The 26,119-nt window shown below is 39.6% G+C and overlaps 3 protein-coding genes across 17 annotated transcripts in view; 1 reads left to right on the top strand and 2 right to left on the bottom strand.

Annotated features, from left to right (window-relative positions):
* The window catches only part of kif21a (kinesin family member 21A), a 43,821-nt gene extending 40,486 nt beyond the window's left edge, over positions 1-3,335 (bottom strand). For 5 of the 8 annotated variants that reach the window (XM_026919180.3, XM_026919179.3, XM_026919175.3 and 2 more), the window contains exon 1: positions 2,989-3,334. In XM_026919180.3, coding sequence (XP_026774981.3) covers positions 2,989-3,032 — 44 coding nt within the window. In that variant the 5' untranslated portion in view covers positions 3,033-3,334. Of the gene's footprint in view, positions 1-2,988 lie in introns of all 8 variants that reach the window. The other 3 variants (XM_026919176.3, XM_026919177.3, XM_026919174.3) reach the window with 1 other exon arrangement.
* Positions 3,336-4,721: 1,386 nt separating this feature from the next.
* Positions 4,722-13,912, bottom strand: slc2a13b (solute carrier family 2 member 13b). 4 transcript variants are annotated; one of them, XM_053236685.1, is made up of 13 exons: positions 13,822-13,888; positions 13,645-13,695; positions 12,414-12,870; positions 12,156-12,315; positions 10,743-10,951; positions 10,490-10,598; positions 8,536-8,699; positions 7,603-7,723; positions 7,345-7,470; positions 7,129-7,247; positions 6,693-6,845; positions 6,197-6,360; positions 4,722-5,696 (listed from the first exon to the last, which is right to left on the bottom strand). In XM_053236685.1, exons 3-13 carry the CDS (start codon positions 12,847-12,849, stop codon positions 5,604-5,606), a joined length of 1,854 nt encoding a protein of 617 aa, XP_053092660.1. In that variant the 5' UTR covers positions 12,850-12,870; positions 13,645-13,695; positions 13,822-13,888; the 3' UTR covers positions 4,722-5,603. The 4 variants fall into 4 exon arrangements, with proteins under 4 accessions (XP_053092660.1, XP_026774865.3, XP_053092659.1 ...); XM_026919064.3 differs by lacking the exons at positions 13,645-13,695; positions 13,822-13,888 and adding an exon at positions 12,972-13,357 and having other exon boundaries at positions 4,722-5,430; positions 5,628-5,696; XM_053236684.1 differs by lacking the exon at positions 13,645-13,695 and having other exon boundaries at positions 13,822-13,912.
* Positions 13,913-13,956: 44 nt separating this feature from the next.
* Positions 13,957-26,119, top strand: part of lrrk2 (leucine-rich repeat kinase 2) — a 29,288-nt gene continuing 17,125 nt past the window's right edge. For 2 of the 5 annotated variants that reach the window (XM_026919060.3, XM_026919062.3), the window contains exons 1-21: positions 13,958-14,322; positions 14,470-14,552; positions 14,640-14,749; positions 14,979-15,067; positions 16,172-16,306; positions 16,472-16,606; positions 16,915-17,046; positions 17,161-17,280; positions 18,147-18,310; positions 18,428-18,504; positions 19,055-19,161; positions 19,384-19,513; positions 20,075-20,199; positions 21,547-21,674; positions 22,173-22,317; positions 22,521-22,660; positions 22,751-22,879; positions 23,794-23,958; positions 24,339-24,603; positions 25,672-25,854; positions 25,976-26,082. In XM_026919060.3, the coding sequence (XP_026774861.3) occupies positions 14,181-14,322; positions 14,470-14,552; positions 14,640-14,749; positions 14,979-15,067; positions 16,172-16,306; positions 16,472-16,606; positions 16,915-17,046; positions 17,161-17,280; positions 18,147-18,310; positions 18,428-18,504; positions 19,055-19,161; positions 19,384-19,513; positions 20,075-20,199; positions 21,547-21,674; positions 22,173-22,317; positions 22,521-22,660; positions 22,751-22,879; positions 23,794-23,958; positions 24,339-24,603; positions 25,672-25,854; positions 25,976-26,082 (2,811 nt within the window). In that variant the 5' untranslated portion in view covers positions 13,958-14,180. Of the gene's footprint in view, positions 14,323-14,469; positions 14,553-14,639; positions 14,750-14,978; positions 15,068-16,171; positions 16,307-16,471; positions 16,607-16,914; positions 17,047-17,160; positions 17,281-18,146; positions 18,311-18,427; positions 18,505-19,054; positions 19,162-19,383; positions 19,514-20,074; positions 20,200-21,546; positions 21,675-22,172; positions 22,318-22,520; positions 22,661-22,750; positions 22,880-23,793; positions 23,959-24,338; positions 24,604-25,671; positions 25,855-25,975; positions 26,083-26,119 lie in introns of all 5 variants that reach the window. The other 3 variants (XM_026919061.3, XM_026919063.3, XM_034307317.2) reach the window with 2 other exon arrangements.

The following is a 26,119-nucleotide window of genomic DNA, read 5'->3' on the forward strand; positions in this document are numbered from 1 at the left end:
TGACAAGAAACACAAACCAAACTGACCTGCTTCGCAACACTGATTTCTCATGTACCTTACAGGAACTTTCCTCTAGTGTGATTTTTTTACAATGCTGTCACCTAGAGCTGGTTCAGCAAGTACATCACTCCCTCAACATCACCCATGTTCAAAGCACTTAATGAGAAACTCCATAACACTAATTAACACATTAAGCAGAGGACTGGTGCATTACAAGACTTACTACAATGTTTTTTTTTGTTTTTTTTTTCCAGTGTGGGGAGAAACAGAGACTGCAAGAGAGACAAAGGAAACCTATGATGTGCTACATGATATGCTGTCGCTGTTGTGATAAATTATGTTATGACAGCTTTTTCAAGCGTATCATGGGTACTGTCTGTAAAGCATGGACCAGAACACTGGAAAAAAGAAACTGTAAAAGCAAACATGCATACTGACACTGTCAATGTAAAACAGCACAGCAGTAAGTAACTGATTGAATGTGTGAGCCCATTATTCCAGTATTTTTTTTTTCCTATTCCTTGTTTCATAAATGTTGAACACAAAATGTTTAACTCATAGATTTTCTTCGTAGACTTTAAAATATCACATCATTCATTTCACATTCCATTTATCCATTCATCATTCATCATTATGATTCTGCTTTGTGAAAATGTCTTCAAGGATTTACATTATACGTATGAGTTGATGCTGAGCCTGATTTAACAGGACCATGGAGACAGTTTACACAGTCAGCTCCTGATAAACCTTTTCCCACACTATATGACCAACACACACACACACACACACACACACACACACACACACACACACGCACGCACGCACGGGGCTGGCGTATCCAGAACAATGGAGCACTGGCAACAACTTTTACTTATTATTAAGATTCATTCAATCTGAAAAGAAAAAATCATCAGGAAAAGCTTTCTTTAAAAAATGCTGTATTGTCTATAAAATTATTCCATCTGTAGGACATTAATTTGAGACCTTGGAAGTATAATGTATAGGTCACAAAGCCTTGATCATCGATTAGGTCAATAAACATTTCAACTTTATTATTCTCATACTTTTAAGCAATATGTTGGTCTAAAATGTATATTATATATTCAATGACATGTAAATAACAGTTATAAAATTAGCTCATTTTTGCCTAAAGATTCAGACAGAACCTTATTAATAAAAGTTCTCAAATTAGCATCTGTTAATTCTGTTAATGTAGTTACCTGAACGTTAACATAGCATTTAGTCCCAAAACCAGAGAAAGGTCTTAGAGGAGAACATGTGCCTTAATGCACAACAAATAAATCTGTTTACTTGGGGGAATAATCTGTTTTAAGGCCACTCTGGCTGTGTTGGCTAAACTCCATGTTCACTCTATGCCACTTTTTAATAAATCTCAAATTCTGCAAGTCTGGAGCTCAAGAATAGCTCATCCATGTTGTTCTATGTGCTGTGTGAAGCAATGACTGAGCAGTATCAGCAAACAGGAAAGTGGCCACATGAGTGGCCAAGGGTGGCAGCATGCCAACTTTGAAATAAACCTTACCATCCCAATTTCCACCTCATCTCTGAGGGTCTATTAGTCTTATGTTATTCACACAAACTTGAATCGTATCTAGCATGTGTTAGGTACTACAGAAAATCTGTGAAGCCACTATCCTTATACATGATTCAATTGTGCCACCCCTTAGTGTGCTCTTGCCCCAGCTTCTGCAACCTATGTCCTGTGTCCTGGACCTATCAACCAATCAAATTTGTTCTGACGATATCTTTTTAGTGGCAAAACAAAAGGCACACAAAAAGAATCACATTAGATTTAACACATTAGAACATAAAGAAAACAAAGGCTTTCTGTTTTAATTTTCATGAAATGACTTGAGAGCTGTGATTGGATTCTGTATCTTGACATATTTCCTTTTGAAACAAAGAAATCAGTGACGGCTTGTTAAAGTGTCTGACCGATTTACACATCAGCTAGTATCATTCAAAATGTGCCACACTCCCTACCAACTAGCTAGCTCTAAACTAGCTTTGTGAACCAACTAAATATGGAGGACAGTGAAGAGTTTAACAAGCCTTTTTTTTCAACAGGTTCAAGGAATCGTGTTTGCTGCCAATGAGCAGCTACTGTAGAGCAAGACCCGCCCTTGGGGGTGGGATATATATAGCTATTGTCTAGAGGGAGCATTTAATTGGACAAACATAAGACTAAAATTGAGTTGCTTTCACAGAAGTGACAAACTATAAAATTAAAACAAGATCTCCAAAACTATGCTTTATTTACATATTTATTTATTTATTTATCTATCTATCTATCCCTAGATATAGGCTACTATTATACTGGTGTCCATAACACTAAGGGACAGGTACAAAAAGCTCTGGAACACCAATTTTGATTTCAGGACACTTGAAGGATCAACAGCAGCTGGTCCCTCTGACTTGTGTGGGTTGTAAAAGAGCAGTCCTTCTATAAAGCTGCTCTTTCATCGACTAACCATCACTCAACCGACTGCTGTGGTTTCAAGCCTTGCTTTACAAGACAGTGCAAGCACTTAGTCACATCTCCAGTGTGACTCCCTGACCATGCACCTGCCTGCCTGTACCTTCAGATAAACACACACGCTTCCTATGAGCCATATCTGCGTGCTGGTGTGTGTCACAGGTCTCTGGCACGCGCCACAAACATAAAGCCTAACGTCACCTGCAAACACTGCAAGACGTGCCAGGCGTGCAGCCTGCACACATGTCAGTCTCATTACAGAGGCGAGAAGGCAGGGAAACGCTCTGCACAATGCTGATGGCTGATGTGCGTGCTCACTAGGCGTTGCAGCAGCCCTTTAAGCAGTAGCAGGCCCGGTTACCGGGCGGCTCCGCACGCGCTCACGCGCTTACAGCCTGGAGATGCGTGCAGGTTATTATCCATGTACACACAAACACACAGCGCAATGATCATACACCAAACAATAGCCAAGATCATATCCAATGTCATACCTCAGCGCGACGCGAACTGAACTCTCGTCCTGTCCGGTTGTCATGATCCCGCGTTTCCCAAAATCTTATCGATCCCAAACGATCCACAAGAAGAAGCGGATCAATCGGATTCACGCCGCAGGCGATTAGTAGAGCGAGCGCTATCCGGAGCTCACCTCCGTCTCGCCTCTGCCATCTTTACAAGCTATGCTTTAAACGCAGCAGTGGAGGAAATTTTTCTCTTGTCATGAAGCATGTTGAGGTAATGATTTAAGCGACTGGTGAACTCAAGCGGTGTCGTCAATGCCGCGGCGTCCCCACACTCACGCGCCGACCGTGGCTCAACTCCGAGCCGCAATGCGTCACCAAACCCCGCCCACTGAGCCGGGCTCCTCCACAGTGACGTTATAACTAAAATCTGTGCCACATTTCATACATACACACCACAAGGAAAAATTGGCTGTTATGCTGTAGGGGGATATATAATGTCAAGTTAAGGTGATCAGTCAGAATGATTTATTTGTACTGATTTTGCAGTGACATTTCCCTCTAAAAGGACAAATAGACAAACTTTACACCTTTACCTTTGTCACCTGTCTGTAAATACTGTATATACTGTATATACTGAAGAACAGTGGCTCTCCAATACTTCCTCACAGATCCCTTTAATGCACAAGCATCACAGTGTTTGAATGTGCGCCTCTGATCACAATGTCCAACCCAATTTACTGATGCCTTTCCCATAGAGCTAAATGCACAGATCACTCCATCTTTGTATGTATTAAAGACATTGGTTGCTGTGCTTATTTAAAACAAACCCATTTGTGCAATTTGACAAAATGGAAAAAACAACAACAACAACAAAAAAACAAAACAGACAAAAAGATCACTTCTGGCTAAAAAGTGCACTGTTGGGGAAAGATGGTGACAGTGTGAACAGCCTCTGGTGTGGTGGGATTGAGGCTTAGCTACATCCATTCACATAAGTAGTGTAATACAATTCTTCTTCCCACACCCTCAGATTTTATGGTGTAAAAAATTGTTTGCTGGGGTGGTACCATCAAAGGAACCTCCCTTGTCAGAAGAACAAGCTCTTACAGAGGAACACTTAATGACACCTTTGAGGGCACATTATTTAAAAGTTTAACTAATCATCTGTAACAAAAATGTATTAGAGAGCAACATGCACTTAATATAAGAAACACACACACACACTCACACTTAGCTTTATGATAGTGGGATGAAAGGTTCTGACCCTCCCCCACCACCGCCATCCACAATAACCACATTTGCCTGGCTCACATCAGAGCTTTGCCCACTATATTAAAATTAACCAGAGTCTGAAGTGCTTTACATTGACAGACCCCACAGTGAAGGGAATGGAGCTGAGCACGACAGGTTTCTTGACCTCTTTCCAAATGAAGGTGTCTAGTTACCAACTGTCAGGTTCCATTTACAGACAGAGCTACACTGTACTGAGGGGAATATCACTGTGTGACTGTGGACAGTTGACTAGTGAAAGTGAGATGCTGGGTATTAATTACACTATATGTGGAGGGGAGATCTCAGTCTTGCAAAACTGTTAAGCGTTTATTACTGTAACGAAGACGCTGGATCGTCTGTCTGGTGTCAGTGTTGGAAAGGTTACAGAGGTTACACAGTCCCAAAGCTCAAAAGATTTCAGCAAGCCAGAGGCTTAGACACATTCTGTTATCAGCAGCTAAAGAGATAATGAAATTAGTTCCACTGAAGAGTTAATTCTGACAAATTTTATTCAATAGAAAAAGAGGAACACAGTTTTGTCTAAACAAAATAGTTACATTAATGGAATAATGTAAAAGACAGCCTATACAGTAGACTGGAGCTATGTCCAACACCTGGGTTTCCAACATGGGGTTCATGGACCCTAGCGGTCAGCAAAGATACTGCAGGAGATCTGTGGTCAGATCATTGTGTATACTTTCAAAAATATACAGTATGTACTATGTATATAAAATATGCACTTACGTCATATGTACATTTAATTTCCAAAATGTGGAGAATTTCGGGGTTTGTCCATTAAATTTAAAGGGGGCTCACATTGTTCTTTGTCTATTTTGGAAACTGTTAATCTAACATAATGAATCTTAATAATCAACATAATAAAATATATACCATTCCTTAAAGGATCAAGTTGTTTTCTCTCCAACTCAATATAATCATTAATATATGATTGTCAGACTTGTAAACACTTGTAGAGCATGATTTTTTTCCCCAAAACCATAGATTTGTTCATGTTAAATGCAGTGACAGAGCTTCTAGTTTCAACTAGATTACACCAAGACCCATTCTGACTCTTTGTTAGTACGTGTATATAAGTATCTTTAAAAAAAAAAAAAGTGTCAGTTCATTGATCATGATCTCATATGTGCTGTTCATTGCTCCTGAAAGGCAAATCCAGGTATAACTTCACCATTATTGCAGCTGTATTAGAAGACAGACATACAGAAAAAAAACTATGTTTTAAACATATATTTCTGGTACATTTTTTATACATTATTCTAGATTTTTTTTTACAAAAATACATAAAATTGTAAGCTTGGCATCAATGCCAAACATAAAAAAACAAACAAACAAACAAAACAAATAAACAAAAACTAATAATTATTTATAGTACTTACTGATATGTAAGCAATTCCTTCCTCTGGTTCCAGTGTCCCATAATGCAACTTTCCCAAATCCAAATGAGGCTACAACATTTAAAACTGCCACATTTAGTCAGTTGACAAAAATACAATACTGAGTATTTGACACAGATAAAATATAATGTAGTATTGGTACCAGTCTTTAACCCTAACCCCACATCCTCACCAGTCACCTCATACCACAGAAACTCAGATGCTCATAGGTGTCTTATCTTCTATGGGAATGTAGATATAAATCAGGAAGTATTGTTCTGTACCATAACCAGAAAATATTGTTCAAGACTCCCAACAGTTCACTGAAAGGTAAATGAGAATGGACCTACAATCTAGAGGAAAGTTTATCACCAGTTCTTAGGCAGCAACAATGCTGATTCTCTGGAATGCCATGGAGACCCACACTCCACAGAAAACTGAGAAACTGTGAAAACTGAGATCAACACCTGGAATTTAACACCTGCAGAACCAGAAAAAGATGGGAAGAAAGTGCCCAAAATCTACTCCCCATCAGAGATGTCCTCATCTGAGAGAAGGTTGCCCCCTTTTACCCTGATGTAACGTGTGTGTTCGCCACCCAGTGCGCCACAGGTGCAGAGCCTTCTGCTAAACAGAGTCTCTATGTCCTCCAACATGAGACCCTTGGTCTCTGGCAGACAGCCCAGCAAGAAGAGGAATCCAAGCACAGCCAGGCCAGTGTAGAGGAAAAACGCACCTAAAAAAGGGGAGCAAATAATAAAAAAAAGAGAAAAAAGTATGGTATGCTAAATACATTACAACCACATTACAAGCAATCAGAAATTAATAGTCAAAAACTAAAAGGAACACGAGTAGAGTTCTGCAGGAACATTATATCTACAATTACTTGATTTACTAAAAGATGGTTTATGAGATTCAGTGCAATAATAGATATTTGAATGGATAGCACTCAATTATTTCCACAGTCATAGGTTTGTTGATGTTATACGTTTGTTTTATGTTATAAATTTTGCATAGAAATATTAAGTCAAGTCAACAGCAGGTATGGCCATTAGTGAAGATTCCTACCATAGTATGTGAGGTACTCAGCCACATGGAGGAATGTCAGAGACACAAGGACATTGAAGATCCAGTTCACGCCAGCAGAGCAAGCATTGCCTGTGCTCCGAGCCCACAGCGGATAAATCTCAGAATTCACTGTCCATGGCATGGGCCCCATCCCTTCAGGCACATGCGCGCACACACACACACACACACACACACACACACACACACACACACACACGAAAAGTGTGAGGAGAAGAGTATTTGCATCCATTAGCATTCAGTAATAGTAAGTAATTCTTTAGATTTATTTAATAAATACATTGCCATTTTTGGGGCGTTTGGTGTTTCCAAATCATTACATTCTTAATCTAATCTACTGTATGTGTAGTTCCACTAATTGAATCTAGTAAGTAAATATCATAATGGGTCATTACAAGTGGAGTAGGGATGTTCTAACCTGGAGCAAAGAAGGCCAGATAAAGGATGAGACCCAGCAATACTACCCAGGAATAGGAGGTTGGGCAGTAGTTATAGGCCCACAATGCACTTGGGTCTTCTTGGGTACCATTGGAGCACCTGGATGAAGCATAAATATATCAGATGTACCAGACAAATTAAATTAAAAGGGAAAGCAGACTGTTAATATGAGACTTTGGGGAACACAAAAACAAACCTGCCACTCGCTGCTTGCTCTGTGTTGGCTGGATCAACTGGCTCACAGGAAGAGCCTGATATGGTTGAGCCATTCTCATAGTAACAAAAGCCACAGTTTGGATCCAGCATACACTGTTCACAAAATCTGGAAAAGTGTGTGAGAGAGTGCCACTGTTCATATTACTGTGGTCAACTTCATTAGAAAGAAACAACAGACACTGTCAACATGTATGTTCAGACTGTACTAGTACACATTAAATATGGACCACTTACTCACCCATAGTGTGTGCAGGTTGAGTTAGGAGAAGTGGGCTCACTAGGGTGAAAGGTCACTGGAGGAGAGGTCTGAGCAGAAAGTAGGAATCCCACAGCCAAGACAGAGAGACTGACACCAGTACCTGAGAAATGCAATGTCGTACACATTACTAAGTCTGCAATGACTAGTCTGAATAATCAATAAGGTTGATTAAGAAATATTATGGATGTGGATTTTTAAAATTTGACTAGTTATTCACTTAACCAGTAACAGAAATGTAAGAGCGCACATGTCTCTATTCTTGAGCAGAATGTAATACCATAGTGAAGCCACTGTGGGGTACTACTGTACCACACAGCACTGTGCGCAAAACTGTTTTTAGGCCCAACGTTTTTGAGGCAAAATTAAGGAACACAAACAGATTGAAGGTGAGAGCCGTCTCTCTTTTGCCGAAGATAATAATGGCCGATGACCAATAATGGTGGTGGCAATGAGAGAGGAATAAAAAAAAACAAAAACAGCTTAACTCCAGAAAGTAAAAGTACAGTACTACGCAATCTGCAAAAAATGCAGACACCTATCATAGCAGTATGAGGATTAAAAACGAAAGCAGCCAAAAGATTGTGCTTGGCAAGTGAAATAAACTAAACAGTTGACTTGATAGCCTCATATTACATTTCATTCAAGCGGCTTCATACACTATATCGCCAAAGGTTTAGATGATTAGATTAGCTCTAAACAAGAAAGTCATTGAAGTAACAACACATTAAGTGTTTTGTTCCTCGCAGATTTGTCTTGCATTAAATTATTGAAAAAATAATAAACAAAAAGCCAAATGTTATTTGTTGAAGCCATTCAATTGAGAAAGTTGATTAATTGATTATTTGAGGATTAATTCACATGAATAATTGACTATTAAAATGACTGAATTTTTCAATGTGGCTATGTCCTCACCAACAATGCTGCCCAGAGTCAGCTTTCTGCGGCCCACCCGCTCCACCAGCCAAACACCCACCAGCGTAAACAGGAAATTGGTGAATGCTGTAGCAGCAGAAAGCCAGATGGCTGTCTTATCATCCCGCACTCCTGCCATCTGCAAAATTGTGGCACTGTAGTACCTAAGAAAACAGGAAGAGACTCTCTAATTTTTCATGATTAGGCCATGCAAACTCTCTTAATTTTCCACAATAACTATGTCACAACTAGGGCCAGTGCAAGAACTTTTTAATTACAACTGCCACCACTACCCCACCCCAAAACAGTCTCAAAGCTGCTCCTTCAAATAGTATTCTGTGATTTACAATGAGAGATGTGTGTGGGTAATAAAGGAATGGGAAATGCCAGCCACTATGATTCTGGGCAAACAGGAAAGAAGTCCAAAAAGCTTTGTAATTAAGTTACAAAAAGTGGAGCATTTTGCCTAATACAGATAAAATACACTGCCTTCATAATTCACATATCACAGTGTTACAGCATTGATTCAAATAATGGCCATAATATAGAATTTAGGGAGAAGTCAATATACTATGTTTAATATGCCTAGTTATTTATAATTAGAAAACTTGAAACTTGCGATTGCATAAGTATTCACCTCCAGTGCTGTGAAACCCTTAAATTAGTTGTGATACAACCAGCTGCCATCAGAAGTCACATAATTATTTGAATGGAGTCAACCCATGTGCAGTTAAAGTGTTTCAGGAAGGCCCCAGAATATGTTATTTTAATTAACATAAATGTGAAGTCTAAAAATTACTGAGATTATTTAAGCTTTCCAAATGATTTCAAATCATTTAGTGTCTATTAATAATAATAAGTCTTCCTGACAAAATGAAAATTTTCAAATGAGAAGTGGTCTGACCAGCTGTGACCATTTATGCAACTGAGCAATCATGCTAATCAATCTTTGCTTCACTTTCTTTTAGTTTTGGAAGTTTTGATTAACAAAAACGGAGCTGTCCATAGAATTTATCTAGGACACTATGAAATATGTAAATATGGGTTTTCATGTGGAACCACAGACAAGTTCACTAAAAAACAATGTAGCATAATATGCCAAGACCAATGAACTTTGATCTCTGCTACCTTGTGACTGCAGTTATAACACTTATGTATGTGCTTTCCTGATTCAAGGAATGCTTCACTCTACATAATTAAGATTACTTTTTTACTCACTGTCAGACCTGAAAAGTAAATTTACCACTTACAATACATTTTGATGTCAGATGTGATGTTTTCTGAACAGGTGATACCATTTTGTCACCCTTTGGAGTAATTTTCAGACCTTTTGTAACAATTTGCTCAGGCTCAAGCTACTTTCAGGGGTTTTAGGTCTATGTTTATCTGGGCAGTGGTGCCTGAGTAGTTAAGGTTCTAGCTTGCTGACTAGGAGGTCATGAGTTCAAATCCCAAGCTGCCACTGTTGGGTCCTTAAGTAAGGCCCACCTCTCCAAGGGTCAAGGCTGACCCTGCGCTCCTAACAAGACCCCAACTTCCTAACAAGCTGGCATATGTGAATATTTTTCCTCATTATACTGTACTTGTATGTCACATTAAAAGTCTTGTATGCTGTCTTCTTTAGCTACAACAAATGAGGACATCGTAGAAAACCGAACTAGAGAAATGAAGAATGTGGCTGTCAGTTAAAATAAGACTAACTCTATACAAAACAAAGCATTTCTTTAAGGATGCATTGTGTTTGTACTCTACACTGCTGCTGCGCAAAAGGTTACAACACAACTCCATTCTTAAAGGACCAGAAAGGTCAGGCCTAGACAAAGCGTCTAGACTCTGTCGTTTGAAGTAGTCTACATTAGCAGCTAACATTGTTAAAACAACATTCAGCAGCAGTCTGGTTTTCCAGTTAAGACTGGCCACACTATCAGCAGTGTTCAGTCAGTGAATGTCTTACATTACAGTGTTAATTCCAGAGAGCTGCTGGAACATCTGAAGGCCACATCCCACAATCAGGGCTCTCCGGGCAGGAGCACAGGCCAGGATACGGCACAGCACTGGTCCCCCTGACAAAGGTTCAAGAAAATGCAGAGGTGTTCTAACTATTGCTCATTATTATTGCACAACCTTGCCCACATTATCACATATCTGAGAATTTCTCTCTACTCTGCAGGTTCTGGTTGAAACCTGAATTGTGAGGCACTGCTTACCTCCTGCTTCCTTTTCCTCCTCTTCAATAATACTCTTGATACCGTCATACTCTTCGTTCACGTTCTCTGTGGCCCGGATCTGTGTGAGCACCTCACGGGCCTGCTGAGTATCGCCTTTCTGCAGGAGCCAGCGAGGACTCTCAGGCAAGAAGAAGAAGAATCCCAAAAACTGTAGCACAGCAGGGACTACTGACAGACCCAGCATATACCTACAGAACATTTACACACACACACACACACACACACACACACACACACACACACAGAGTTGCTGTATTTAATATGTGGGTCACACTTCTCTACAAATACCTCATTTGTGACCCATTACTGATGGTAAAAATGAGAGCACGACTTGACCCCTTGTTCTCAAAGCCGATGTCTTGTACTAATCTGAAGCACATACTTACAGTGTTATCACAAATTAGATTGAATTCAGTGTAGCAACTTTGCTGCTTTTGGATACAATAACTCCAATTAGATGTGTCTTATTCATGTGTATAGCTGACAAAGCACTATTGTCATTTATTAATAGCCTCTATGAATCAACGCACATCTAACTGGGGCTCTATGGACAAACAATACATCTACTATCCAATAGTGGGATGTAATGCATTGTGCTTTTGACCAAGCTGTCAGATCACACTGCATATTTAAACGTTCCCATTAGTCTGTAAGACATCAGGTCCCATATGAAAGTCAGGTTTCAAAACTTCAAGTAAGCTCAGCCAATTATTTAATCAATTCAGTATTAGCATCTCTATAGGATACTCATTTCTTAACCTATTTTTCTCAAGTTGCTCTTCTTCTCTCAGCCCATCTGGATTTTTTGTTTATCTTAGCCAACCTATTTCTACTTTACCTTCTTCCTCTCAAAATCTCTTACTTGCATTATATGTCCAGGAGTACCATGTCCTATCCAGATGGTTTTTCCTGCTCTGGTACACCTGATCTAACTGATTAAATCATTAACAGTCCCTTTCTGAGTCCACATGAAGGACAGAAAACATTAAAATATTCAAGGCAGGGGGCCCAGAACCTGGAATGGGAACCACTGCTGTAAATTACAGTGGTGCTTGAAAGTTTGTGAACCCTTTAGAATTTTCTATATTTCTGCATAATTATGACCTAAAACATCAGATTTTCACAAAAGTCCTATAAGTAGATAAAGAGAACCCAATTAAACAAATGAAACAAAAATATTAAAAAATTATCCAGTATTACAAATCTGTGAATGGCAAAAGTACGTGAACCTTTGCAAGTACAATATTTTTGTCTCATGTGTTTAGGACTTGTGTGAAAATCTGATGATGTTTTAGATCATATTTATGCATATAGAAAATTTTAAAGGGTTCACAAACTTTCGAGCACCACTGTATTCCTTTATCCACTTCTGTTTTCTCTGGCACTTCATACCTCCAGCCATTGTGCCCCATGTAGCTGAAGGCTCCATCCACCACGCTGGCTATGAACTGCCCGCCTGTGATAAACAGTGTGTTTATGGTGACCAGCTGACCTCGCAGCTGAGGAGGAGACACTTCAGCTATGTAGACCGGCACTGTCATAGAAGCTACACCTATGGGGGTAAACCAACAAACATTCAGGTGTTCTGTCTCATTTTACTTCATAATTTTTTTCCCAGATGTCAAATACAATGTCAACTTTGTAACTTACCAATTCCAAGACCAACAATAAGCCTGCCGAAAAGAAGAACCGTTTTATTAGGTGCCACGCTCAGAACGATCCCCCCCACTGTAAAAATGAAGCTGGCCAGCATGATGCACTTCCGGCGGCCGTACAGCCCGTTCAGGCAGCCTCCCGCTAGAGCTGAGAGCGCCGCCGCGCCTACGGTGCTGGAGACCAACAACTCCTGCCAAAACGCGCTCAGGTTCATCTCTTTCTTGAGCAGAAGCATAGCCCCGGACACCACGCCGGTGTCATAGCCGAAGAGGAAGCCTCCCAGAGCGGAGAAGAAGGAGAGGACGTAGACAAACCTCGAGGAGCCATCCTGGCTGTGGGAGCTTCCCACAGACTGAGCGGCAGTAGCGCGCGCTCGGATCAGCCTGCGCTCATCCTCCACTCTCCTCGCGCTGCCCGTCACCTGGTCCATGATGTGCAGCTCATAACCATCCTAAATCACACACGAGCACGAGACACATGTCATTACAATCACACGCATTTCTCCCCATCGCTGATTTACCTCACATGGCCCAGATTGCTTTCAACACGTACCTTTACAACGGCACTCATATAACAGCAGGAAGAACATCTGAGATGTGATAAATTATAAAAACAACGCACAAATGACATCTGCACTCAAACATGCAAGTATGCGGCAGACTATACGCCATGTTTCACGCCTTTTATCCACTGATGTCCGAATCCTGCACTAGTAGAGGTTTTATCATTGCATAACCATGCCTGTAGGGATAACACAGAATATCCAGCGCTCTTATCTAATCTCACTATGTACCGCAGTAAGTTAGACGCTTTATAAACCAAACATTATAATAACCTACGAGAAACAGCATTATTTGCAGTTTGTAGGGAGTAGGCAGGAGGGCGCCATGTTTAAATTGTCTCAATGAGAAGAGGGCGGAGTCACGTGTCACTGATGCCGTCGAGGAGGCGTGTCTTTGACGTGGAAACAAACACAGACCCTCCCACATGCGGTGTGATAAATCCCCCCCCCCCAAAAAAAGATTTAGCTTTAAAAATTGTTAAAATGTGAAACAAAAGCAACAACAACAACAACAACAAAAAAACTATTATACAGCAATAATATTAATTCCTGGTTCAGACACTGCTTAACCTGAATGGAAAAAACATGCATCATTTCAAAATATTAAACTAATTATAAAATACTGTATTGCTGTAGAGCACTTATGAAACATGAAATACCTACAGATGTTTCAGCTGTTTTGTGGAGTTGTGATTGTGTAGTGACCCCTAACGACTGACAGAAACAATCAATCAACCACGCATAAATACGCGATATTTCCAGTAAAAATTTCTCATTTCAGTATTACAGTGTTATACTGTCAACACGACAATTACTGTCATATTATGAAGACAAGCTTACCTGTAAATGAAACCGTCGCTGTCTTACTTTTAGTCTGCTCAGTGAGCCCCGGCTCGGCGCGTGAAACTTCCTGTTTTAAAGTTACAGCAGCGGTCATGTGACTCCCACTGCCGCAAGTCACGCCTGTCTGTGGTCTCTCTCAGAGCCTCCCAAAATAATCGCCAGGCTCTCGGAAATAGGGATCTGTGAGCGTTTAGATCGGTCTACAAACTCCTGCTGGCTTTAGGATCTTCTGTGCTTCTACATAAGGCTATGCTTCAGTACACCATCACCTCAACGCACTCTTTACAGTGTCAGAGAACAAATGGAATAATGCACGTGTTTAATGTCAGCGGTGCGGCAGCACGTTAGAGAGCACCATGGTGAACAAGGAGGATTTGGAAAAAAGCCTGAAAAAGCTGCTTGTGCGGCTGAAGAACAATTTAGAGGAGGGAAAGCAGTTAGGCACCATGGTCCAGATCATCCAGGATCTCCTGTTTCTGGCACACACAGACGAGTGCGGTAAGCGCACACCAGTGCAAACAAACCTGCTGGGATTTATAGGCTTGTGTGTCATATGGGTGATGTATTAACCTCTGATCTATATTTGCCTGAGCTTCTTTTGTTTGAGAGATATTCTAGGGGCTAAAAACCCCTCTGCTGTTTCAGCAGAAGAGCTGTTTAAAGACAAAGATGTCCATGAGCCACTGATGCTGCTGCTCTCATCTTGCAGCAACAGCAAACTTCAGCAGGTAAATGCCTCTGATTTCTTTAAAAAATGAGTTTTTGTTTAGTTTCCAGCCCTATCTATTGGACGAACCACTGTCACTTTGACTTAGGTGGGATGGTCCTTGCTGTGCCGGTTGATGGAGATCTGTCCCACCACCCTGGACAAGCTGGTCCAACCTCTGCGAGCTGGAAAGGACTGGGAGGTTCTAGGGGTGCACCAGTAAGTGTCCAGAGATTTCTGTCCTGGGAACAATATAGAGTGGAGCATAACATTAAACTGCAAGAGAAATAAAGAAAGTGAAAGCAGTCTTATCTTACCTCTTCTGTCCTTTTGTTGTCGTGTTTGTCCATGAGTGTCCATAAAAGACGAGAGTGAAAGATCGATTTAACTGAATTTACTGTGTATTTGAAGTCTTATTTATCTGTGCTTGCTTGTGTGTGTCTTACAGGCAGATTCTAAACATGCTGACTTTGTATCAAAAAGACCTGAAGGTGGTAATGGTAGGGCTGCGAGCTCTAGCCTTGTTGCTGAGGTCAGGTATGCTGACTCTCTCAAGCCCATATTATTACATGTTCATGTCATTCAACCATAGGATAATCTTCATGCTAAGGATCAGAGTAATCATGAATAATCTTGTCAAACTTGACTGACTAGAGTCTGATCCCCTGCGTCTTTCGTAAGCCTATCTAAATTGTGTTTATACTGCGAGTGTGACAGTTTAATAGATTTCAAATAGCTCCTAAACAAGCACTATTGATCATGGAGAGTGATATGGTAATGATGTCTATTCTGCAGTAGATAGGCACTGCTGAAACTACTTTATACTACCTCTAGCCTATTTTAAAGTCCAGCTGCTTGCCATGTAAAGCAAAGTTACAGGCTACAGCAACATTAATGTCCATCAGTATTTCTTTTTGAAACATGTTTAACGTGTTGCACTCATTTACAGTCTTTTTATTAATACAACAGATTATGTAATTAGATTTACAGTGAGGAGCCAAAATGTCATAACATTTTCTTAATGTCAGTGACGTGTTATGTGGTGTTATGTTGCTAATGAATGATATATGATCTTTTTGTTTACATTGCATACTTCATTGACATTATAGCTTTCTTGTTATTCATCTTAAAGCTTGTTATTCAGTAACTACTGTGAATTTTTCAGTAACTACACTTATAGTAGTGGGGCAGGTGTGTAGTTATGAAAGTGAGGAATGTAAGTCTGGGTAGTGTTTACATTTTTTGCTTTTTGGAAATTCTTGTTGTGTCTGGGTACTCTTTTTGTGATCCACTTTGTTTTTCGTTTCCAGTGAATGTTTCTGTAATGCACTGTATGGCATCTGATCTTCAGATAAATCGGTTTCAGATGTAAAAACATCCAGAGAGAAGAATCCCTTTTTGCTAGTGTAGTACTGTTGCTATATTTAGTTTTTTTTTATTATTATTATTTTTTACAACTTTATCAATCACACTATTTGACTGAAACACTTGTCATTTATCCAGTAATGTTATTTATACATGCACACTCTATTGAGTCCTATAAGATTATGTAGTCACTCTGCAATATAATCTATATGAACAAGCAGCACTGTAGAACCTACAACTGTGTATGTGTTTTGTGTGTGTGTATGTGTGTGGCAGATGAGCTGACGTTGCTGGTACTAGAGGAGGAGATGGATGTGTTTGAGCTGGTGGTGGAGGCCATGAAAGCTTTTCCTCACAGTGAGGAGCTGCAGCTCCAGGGCTGCTCTGCTCTCTGCCAGCTGCTGGAGAGAGGTGACATTCACACTTAGTGCTGGTTAATTATTATCACTACTGAGTCCTGAGTGGAACAGCATGACTTGTAAACTGTTCCATGACAACCGTGGTTATTGCTGATTTTAATTGCTATACTGCATTGCAATTTATTGCTTTGTGTGTGTGTTTGTGTTTACTCCCCAGTTCCAGAGGAACATCAGGTGGAGTTTATTGAGAAGAAGGATCATGCTGTGGTTCTGAATGTGCTCAGGAGGTTCAAGGACAGTGAGAATGTGGTGTTGTCTGCACTGCAGGTTCTCATGCCATTGGCTGAGCCTGGTGAGACAGGGTGTATCCTCTTTTTCTGTTTATCCATTTTCTATATTCCATTTCCTGTGCAGCTATGAGCATAAAGTAATGGAGGGATTTACACAAAATACATTGCTATGATGCAGTAATTGCATTAGTGGATTTAGGCTTGGGATCTCCCCCAAAGTAATAAAATCTATTACTAACATCTATAACATCCATTCAGGATAACTGGAACCAATTTAAACATCTTTATCTAATTACATAAAGCACTTTGCTTCGTACATAACAACATTGCATAATGAGGCAAAATGTTTGTCTGTTTATCTGGATTCTAGCAAGCAATGTAGAGATTCTGATGTCCAAGACTGAAAAATGCTACAGCTTAGTGTGTCAGGCAGTGGAGGCGTTCTCACAGTCGGAGGCTGTTCAGGAGGTGGGGTGCTGCCTGCTGCGGAAATTTACTTCAGGTGGGCAAAAGTCGAGCACAGGAATTCTACTGTGAATCTTTTTTTTTTTTTTTAAATCTCGGGCGAATTCATTTCTCTTGTGAATAATTTACTTTGTACGTTTCTACATTTCAGAAAGTTACTTCAATATCTTGGTGCTGAATGGTGTGCACAGAGTGGCAGTGAAAGCATGTCTCTCCTACCCTGACAATGGCAAGATCCAGGCGGCTGCGCTGTCCTGTCTGGCTGCACTCAGTGAGTCTTCCACTGCCGAGAAGGGTCTAATGACTATTTATGACTACAATAATATTATTAAGGAATAGTTATTTATTAGTAGTAGCATTTGTTAACATTTCACTGATTGTGTAACACATTCTGTATGCATTTTCAGTGTAATGATTAATGGTTTTTAGTTGCTAATATAAGGTTCATAAATTATTATATTTCTATAAACTGTTAAGTAAGGAATAAGAAATGATTTACCATGCTGTTATATGAAAATAATCCATGCTGTGGTGCTGTGATATGGCTCAGTGCAAAGTGTATTATTTTTGTATGACAGCACAACCCAAAGTGTGTAATTCTGCTTATACCACTTTGCCAGCAATTACAATTTTCAGTTTATTAATGAACACCACATCACACTTATTATAGAATGTCTGTTAGAAAGGTTAGTTCCTGTTATAGCAGCTGTATACAGTCATTTCCTTACCGGGCACTTTTTTCTCTCTCTCTTGAAGTTAATGAGACAAAAAAAACACACAGCTTGTCATATTACAGAGAAACCAAAGAACTCACACTTCTCTGTCCTGACAACTCTTCTGTCCTGGGAAACTTACTGACTACAACCATAAACGTTCCATATACGTCTCCTTACAGAAACATTTTTCTTTGCTTAACAACACCATCCTATTACCGTAAGAACAATAATGTGTTAGAATTAGTGCATTAATACAAACCTGTGATTTATGTCACAGCTGTCACTGCTGCTAGAGCTGCAGTTATAAAAAAAAATTAATACACATCTTCAAGAATTAAACCATGCTGTGTTATAAGCAATAAACTGTTGTCCAGTTCTTAATTAAGCTGCACTAAAGAACACCTGACTTCTGATCTGATAGCAAAGACAATCCTGGAGAATGAAGACCTCAAGAAGACATGCAGTGAGGTTGAGGACGAAAGAGGTAAAGGAGATGGTGAGGACAATAACGATGAGGAAAGCCTGGTTTGGAGAGAGGCTTGCTGCACAGCTTTGGAGAGACATAGTGACAATGCTGAAGTGCAGGTCAGCAATGTGGCCTTTCTCTATCACTGTTGACATGTTGTGCAAACTCTTTTTGGTGTTTATTGTATGCGATGCATGTTAATATCTTGGTCTTTCTCTTATTTTCTGTATCATCAGGAGGCTGCTTGCTGGGCATTAAACAGCTTGCTGCTCTATGGCAGTGCACGCAATATATATGAGGAACCCAAAGAAAGGTTAGTGAGGAAATGACAACAAATTACTCAAATGCTGCATTTCTTATCCATTTTATCTTATATAAACATGTAGTATTTTTAAGTAAACACACAGTAAAAACATCAGATTAGTTCTAAACCTCATGTTGTAAGGACTATAGCAAACTAGTGTTTTTGTCAAAGTAGACCAAAAGGCTAAACAGCATCAGGAAGAAGCCAGTAAAATTTCTGAACTTCTGAGCTTTGGTTACTCTAAGTGTGAAGTTTAACATATTCTCCTCATTTCTGTGTGCGCTTCCTCCAAGTTCTCTCAAAAACATGCCAGTAGGTTGACTACATCACTAGGTGATGTGAGTGTGTGAGTATGTGAGTGTCTGTGAGGCCCTGTAGTTATTCTCAGAATAACTGCAGTTATATGCAGTTATACACAGAAAATATAATAGAATACGTAGTATTCTCAGAACAGGCTCACAATCCACTGCAATACTAACCAGGATAATGTGGTCAATGAAAATGAACGACTAAACAAATCTTTGTCTAACTGTCTCTCTTTCTCTTTCTCTGTTGGCAGGCCTCCTGTGTATATACAGGTCATGACTGTGATGCTTGTGCACTCCTCAAGTTTTGGTGTGTTTCAGGCTGCTGCATCTACGTTGGGCACACTTGTACGTCGACACAGTAAGTTAGCACTGTCAGTGCATTTAAACCTTACGTTTGGTCATATTTGCTCATAAAATTCAACTAATGTTACATTTTTATGTTTTCACAATCATTCGTGTTGTGTGTGAGTTGTTAGGTGTTGTGGGTTAACAATAATAGAGGATATGAAAGCATTTTCAATCACTAAAATGCATCACTGCAATGAATTTAGTGTGTGTGTGTGTGTGTGCGTGCTCTCAGGTAAGATGAGGTCTAGGCTCCTGGCCAGTGGCATTCATTACAACATTGTGGATCTGATGAAGAGACATGCCAACTCAAGTGAAGTGTGTGACAGTGCCTGCAGGCTTCTATACACACTTTTCCAGGGAGGGTAGGAGCAGACTCATTACTTTGTTATGTGCAGTTCTCTCCAGAATTTTTGGTGCTCTTTCATGAAAATGAAAACTCAAATAAATATATAAAACGAATAACCCACACATTAAGTGATATTTTGTGCTCTAATTTTCAGGGCCATTGTATGCTTTATTTAAACTTATACTTGTGAAGAGTGTTATGTATGCTGTATGTATGCTAGTTAAACAAATACCAGCACCCACTCAATTAATATAGTGTAATACCTGCCCTGGAGAGAAAACCAGCACTGAGTCACTTCCTGTAATGTCTAATGGAGGAGAGGTCTATTCCTCCATGCAGAACATTCTAATGTCCTTGATATTCTTTGGTTTGTCCATGTGTAGGTCTCTCTTTATGTCAGACCACAGGGTTTAACTAGGGCACAAATCTGGAGTCTGAGATGGTCATTTGTGTTTCTTGAACCATTTCTGTATTGATTATCATTATCTTGTTGAAAGCTCTATCACCTGGCAGAGGCATTTCTCTTAGCGAATGTACTATGTTCTCATTCCTCACCACTGTCTCCGTCTGCCAGCAGGAGTGTGAGTCTGGACGAAGGGACCATGGCTCTAGATCAGATTTTGATTGCCATGAAGGATCATAATTTCCAGCCTGAGGTACAGTTGGAAGGTCTGAGAGCCAGTTTGGTGCTCCTCAACCCTGGTAAGAGCCCTGATAGTTGCCGTAGCCTCAGCACAGAGCTTCTAGCTTACTGCATGGTGTACATAAGCAATTTTTGCCCTTGCATCGTGTTTAGGTCAATTCTGCCATATTCTATCTGGTGTACTAGTTATTTTTCCATCATTAAACTTTATCTAGTGGCTCAGTTTCTTTTATATGTGTATAATACAGAGATTATCTTGGAGTAACAGGGTGAAATTAAAGCTTTAAAGGATTAAGCATTAAAAGGGCATTAGTCAAGATTAATCAAAATTAGCCAAGAGTGGGTATCAGTGGTTAAGTTCTTGGCTTGTAGTGTTCGACTAGAATTAGTATTAGCAAGCATTAGCAGCCATTCAACTGCTTGAAAGTTATAACAGTATAAACATGCAAAATTCAGCTCACACTGATGAGAATTTGCTGCCCTGTTTTCCTGTGTAATAAGGTTTTGTGCTTTTAAGCTCCAGTGTTATCATTGTCAGCATTGCTAGCTAAATGATCAAGTTATAACCCTATAAAACATAAAATTCGATGCATACTGATTAATGCGCTTAGTCAAAAGTGCCTTCACTGTCCTGTTTTTATTTATAGTAAGCTCTTATGAGCTTTTAGTTATAGTATCAGCATTGTGAGCCTTGCTAGTCAAATGCTAGGTTCAAGTTCAAGTTCAAGTTCAAGTGGGTTTTATTGTCATTCCTCTATATAGCTTGTGTACGTTAGAAATGTCGTTTCTAACGTGCAACACACAATAATACAGGGGTTTGAATAGTCCAGGTGAGAATTGGGAGGCAGCAGGGTGTTGAGTATTTGCACTGCCTCAGGGAAGAAACGTTTGAGGAGGCTGGTGGTAGTGGCACGGATGATCCGGTACCTTCTTTCAGACAACAGGAGGCTGATTTGTCTGGTGGCTTTGCGGATGCAGCAGTTGTTGTAAGAGGCGTCAGTAGTGTTTAGAGAGACCCCAATGTTCTTTTCAGCTATTCTCACAATTCGGGGAATAGGCCAATTACAGCTGCTTGATAGCCAACACTATAACTCTATAAATAACTCTATAAACACTATAAAATTCAGCTCACGGTGATTTATGTTAATGGTTCAGAAAATGGTTTTATTATGTTCTACATATATTCCAGGTTATCTTTACAAGTAAGAAATAAAAAATAAACTATTACACCTTTACAGCTGTCATTGTAAATATTCCCCTTCAACTTTTATCAGCACAATATATTGGGTATAAAAAATAAACAGTAATCCATTTTAGTATGTGAACAAGTATTGAACAGAACATAACAGAGTTAGAGAGTGTTTTTCTGTGTGTACATGTATGTCTATGTGTGTGTATGTGAACAGACCGCAGTTTGAGGGAGCATGGTGTATCCGTAGCGGATCCAGACACGTCAGATGTGGCTCTGAGAGTGCTAAAAAATCAGTGTGTGGTAGAGGAAGCTCATACTGTCTACCTTCAAGCCTTAAACAGGGTAAGGGTCAGCCAAATACTTACAATCCCCTTTTCTATTGTGGAAAAGAATATAGATAGCTTCTACACCATAGACTCTACATATGGTGGACACCAGTGGTTGAAAAGTCTCTGATTACCATTAGCGGCTGGTTTCAGTGCAGCTGCTGGCCATGCCTACATCCATATTAGTAAAAGGAGTAGCAATTGTGTTCTAGCAGATCAAGTTTTTTTCACATTAATATATCTCCTTTTTGATAAATGTGTTTTGTAGAATTTATTGGTTGATATTTGTAAGATATTTGCAAAAGGTGGACTTATCTTGTTCCTTCCCCCATGCCTACTGCACACACTCTGGCTCTAGTTTTTAGTTACTAAGCAAACATGACCAACTTTTTACTTTGCAGTGGGAATCAGTGAAACAAATTTGTCCAACATATATACACACATTGAACAACACAATAGCTGATTGTATAAAGTGTGTGTGTGTGTGTGTGTGTGTATGTGCGTGTGTGTGCAGTTCATCAGCAGTGAGGACATTCAGGAGTGTGGACTTGCTGTTCTAACTGTGCTGGCTGATTGTTCTGGAGCTGCTGATGTAATGTGCCAGCAGGGGGCGATAGACACTGTGCTGCACACACTACAGATGTTTCCTCAGAAAAGCAGTGAGTGTGTGTGATTTCCAGTGTAACTTCCTCATCAGTTCAGTTCGATTAGGTTTGGCTATGTTAGCTTGAATATTGAGACCTATAATACCAATAAACAGTTATGACCATGTCTCTGTATTTACATTGCAAAGTTGCATGTACCTTGTCATTTCCATTAATCTGTTAGATGAAGTGCAAACCTTCTCTTTATTTGTGTGTAGAGATTCACTACTGGGGTCTGAGCCTCCTTTTTCTGCTCATCTCAAAAAAGAAGCTGTCACACATGATGGTGCCCGTGTTGGTGTCTGTTCTCGTCGCCTCTGTGAGGCAGCACAAGGGCAGTGCAGAGATGCAGCTAAAAGTGAGACACCGGAACTGAAATGAGAATTTCCACATTTACTGCTGACTTCATCAAAGGCCTGATTTTTATTTTTTTTTGTTTGGTCTGCAGGGTTTTCAGGTGATATGGAAACTTTTGGACACCTGCTCAGGAGCAGCGGCTGAGCTGGAGAAAGAAGGCTTTGAGAAAGAGATCTTCCAACAGCTGAGGGAAAGCTCTCCTGATCATAAATATGATCTAGTGAGTCAGTGTTTGTCAAGCTAATGTACATCTAATGCATCAGTAATGTATGTCCAATTATCAAGACAAGAATTTTAATATTTCCCTTTACTGAGGAAAGAACAGAAAACCTTGACAGTGTTGGGAGAAAAGGTAATGAGAGAAAGTCAGTAAAGCTATTTCTATGTAGTTTCGTCTCTGTAAACTGTCCAACACTGGAGCCAAATAGTAAAAACTGATTCTGGTTACATTCACATTTCCTGAGGTTCTGTGGTATCCATGTACAATCACACACCCAGAACAATGTTACTACATGTTACATAACCACAAATTCTACCTTGTAGAAAAGTAGTCCCATCCTTGAAAGCATGAACTATAATGATTTAGGATTTATTTCACACATACCTTGACTAATGAATTCATAAAAGCATTCCTTAAAAGGCTTCAGAGTGGCACAACAGAAAAGCTTGGGCTTGGGCTTGGGCTTCTCTTTGCTCATGTTTGCGGAAGAGGGCAGATAGTGCTTTCCTCCAAGTATGTTGCGCTGCACTGCGACGCAGGATACGGGTTGGTAGCTGTTGTATGATAAGGGAGATAAGGCTAGCTGGTGGGTGGGAATGGGCAAGTGACCAAAATGGAGGAAAAAAAAAGCATTCTTGGATTTTTACATATGCCCTTACACATGACTGCCCTTAGGCATCCATTATAAGTGAGTTTTTAGTAAACACACTTTCTGCCCTTTTATTACTACATGTCAAAATTAATTCTTGTTTGTGGTAATTACAAAAACACAATTACAAATGCAGTAGATAGAAATCACATTGAAAACACCGGAATTTCACACGTTAAATGTGAAAGTATATATGCTATTTCATATATTATACCTTGCTGTATCAGTTTCTTTCTTTCTCTCCTGGCATGTGTGTCATCTACAGAAGCTAAGCTGCCTGTGTCTGTCGAAAATGGTGGTGGATAGTGAGATCCACTACCGCATGCTGGAGAGGGCATGTGAGGAGGGCGATGTCATCATGGCTGAGTGTCTTATACAGCTGGGAACTGATGTAAATAAGAAAACCAAGACAGAGTCTCTGATATATCAGGTGACCTTACACTGCGTCATGTATTTTCGGGGTGATGACTAATGGATATTCACTGAGAGTTATCCATTATGTTCTGTTTGGGTCAAAACTGATCCTTTTACAAATATTTACTATACATGTATCAGTACTAAAAAAATTATAAAGTAATTTGATGTAAAATATTTATAAATATGCAAATATAAAATTAAACTGTGATTATACTTGCTCAATAATGTTAATTATTATTTCTATTTCTAATACCAAGTAATAATCAGAACAGGAGTAAAAGTGTAAAAGGTACTATGAGTGTATCTGGTGTGTTACTAATTCTCAATGTTGCACCTTTTTACATGAGAATGTAAAGTGTATATGTATATATGTGACTGTTTATGTGTGTACAGGTGTGTGAGCGTGGTGGGCCGCTGGCTCTGGTCGAGGTGCTGGTCAGCAGTGGTGTGCATGAGCAGCAGTTGCGTGGGGCTCTAAGTGTGTGTGTGAGGAGGAGAGACGGCCCTCTGGTTGTCCTCCTGCTGGCTCGTCTCGGTCTGGACCCCACCAACAGCGCCCTCTGCTTGGGAGGCTTCAGGCTCGGCCATCTCGAGGCCACATGGCTCAATGCACTGCTCTCCGAACGCAAAGTTCACTCTAATGCTCAGAAGAGGAATAGTGAGTAAAGCTTACATTATGAGGTCCCAATACATCTTGTATAGTGTGGTGTCATATTTATTTATTTTATTATTTATTTAGTAATTATGTGTGTACTTATGTGTAATTATGTGTATATTTACCGATTAAAATATACACGCAATTAATGTGACTAAGGATTGGTTTTATTTTGATTTTAAGATACATACTATGTATGTAAAGGAATACAGGCTTATAATGTACAACGTAAAAGACATTTTTTGTTTATATAAAATGATAAAACTATTTCCTCCTAAATTGGCTTGATAATAGTTATAAAAAAAAGTGATTATAATTTTGAGCAAAGTCATGGGGAGAGGGGGTACTAGTATATTTTCGTTTTTTTTTAATTACGTATATTTCGATGAGGTATGATCACATGTGATATATTTTTATGTTGTATAAGACCAGTAGATATGACAGATATTAGAAATAACACAAACTAAGACTGTTTCATACAGTTATAGTCTTTGTTACACTCTTAGCTTTCTCTCTCTTTCCTCCCTAGACCTCTCACTACTTACTAGCTCACTCCTGCATCAGATAATACCACTTAAAATGATTTCCTCTTCAGTTTCATTGTTGGCAATGTTGTTGTTGTTATAATTATAATTTAACATAAAATTAATATTGACATTATAATTATTGGAGCTATTATTCCTCCATTTAATTCTTTATTAAAACATTTAAACATACAACGGTCTTTATGATTCCTGGACATATGACTGATCCAGAATCAAAACTCTACCTCAAATACATAAAAATCCCTCTGATAATATTTTTAGAAAGAATTTAAATCCTATTTACATCATAATTTAAATAGCCTGTTAATCGCCGATGCAGACCCTTTGCAAGCTGAATTTATACATGTCTACCAACTACAATACACAGTGGTCTAGGTGAAATGCTCTAAACACCTGTTATCATGTAATGGCTCTCTTGCAAAAGTAGAAAATGCTTGATATGTGTGTGTGTGTGTGTGTGTGTGTGTGTGTGAGTGAGAGAGAGAGATAGAGTTTAGTTGTTTCTCACTTGTTCCTGTGTGTTTAGGTAAAGGGCAGTGGCTGGCAAGACAGATAGAGTTCCTGCAGAAGAAGAGGAGTCTTGGTGTTTTGGAGTCACAGAGTGTTGTGAACACTTCAGAATATTTCTCTGATGATGAGAGTGATGACTCTTTTCACACATCTCTGGATGGCAGTGTGTTTTGTACATTTGAAGACATGGAGAGTGATGGTAAATGTCGCAGTTTTCACTTCAGCTGCATTTTGTTTATTGGTATTTTCAGTTGTGACCTAGTTTATGAATTTATAGCTGACTGTCCATGTCATTAGCCTTTACTGTTTCCCCTTGCTAGGAAGTGATAGCCCTGCTTCAGGGAGGACCTACTGTGATTCACCAGATGAATTGAGGGGGCGCTCTAAAGTGAGGCAGCAGGAGCGATCCAGACGTGCCATTTCAGAAGTGAGTTTGAAGCCTTGTGTCATTCGAAAACTGTGAA

This window comes from Pangasianodon hypophthalmus, chromosome 9 (assembly GCF_027358585.1).
Source record: "Pangasianodon hypophthalmus isolate fPanHyp1 chromosome 9, fPanHyp1.pri, whole genome shotgun sequence".
NCBI lineage: Eukaryota > Metazoa > Chordata > Actinopteri > Siluriformes > Pangasiidae > Pangasianodon > Pangasianodon hypophthalmus.

Excerpts from the sequence above, each read along its gene's own strand:
- slc2a13b (XM_053236683.1), bottom strand. The coding sequence starts at position 13,049 with ATGTCATTTGTGCGTTGTTTTTATAATTTATCACATCTCAGATGTTCT. Across the intron at positions 10,599-10,742 it reads GGAGGAAAAGGAAGCAGGAG|GGGGACCAGTGCTGTGCCGT; the intron begins GTAAGCAGTGCC and ends AACCTTTGTCAG. Across the intron at positions 6,361-6,692 it reads TGAGTACCTCACATACTATG|GTGCGTTTTTCCTCTACACT; the intron begins GTAGGAATCTTC and ends CCCCTTTTTTAG.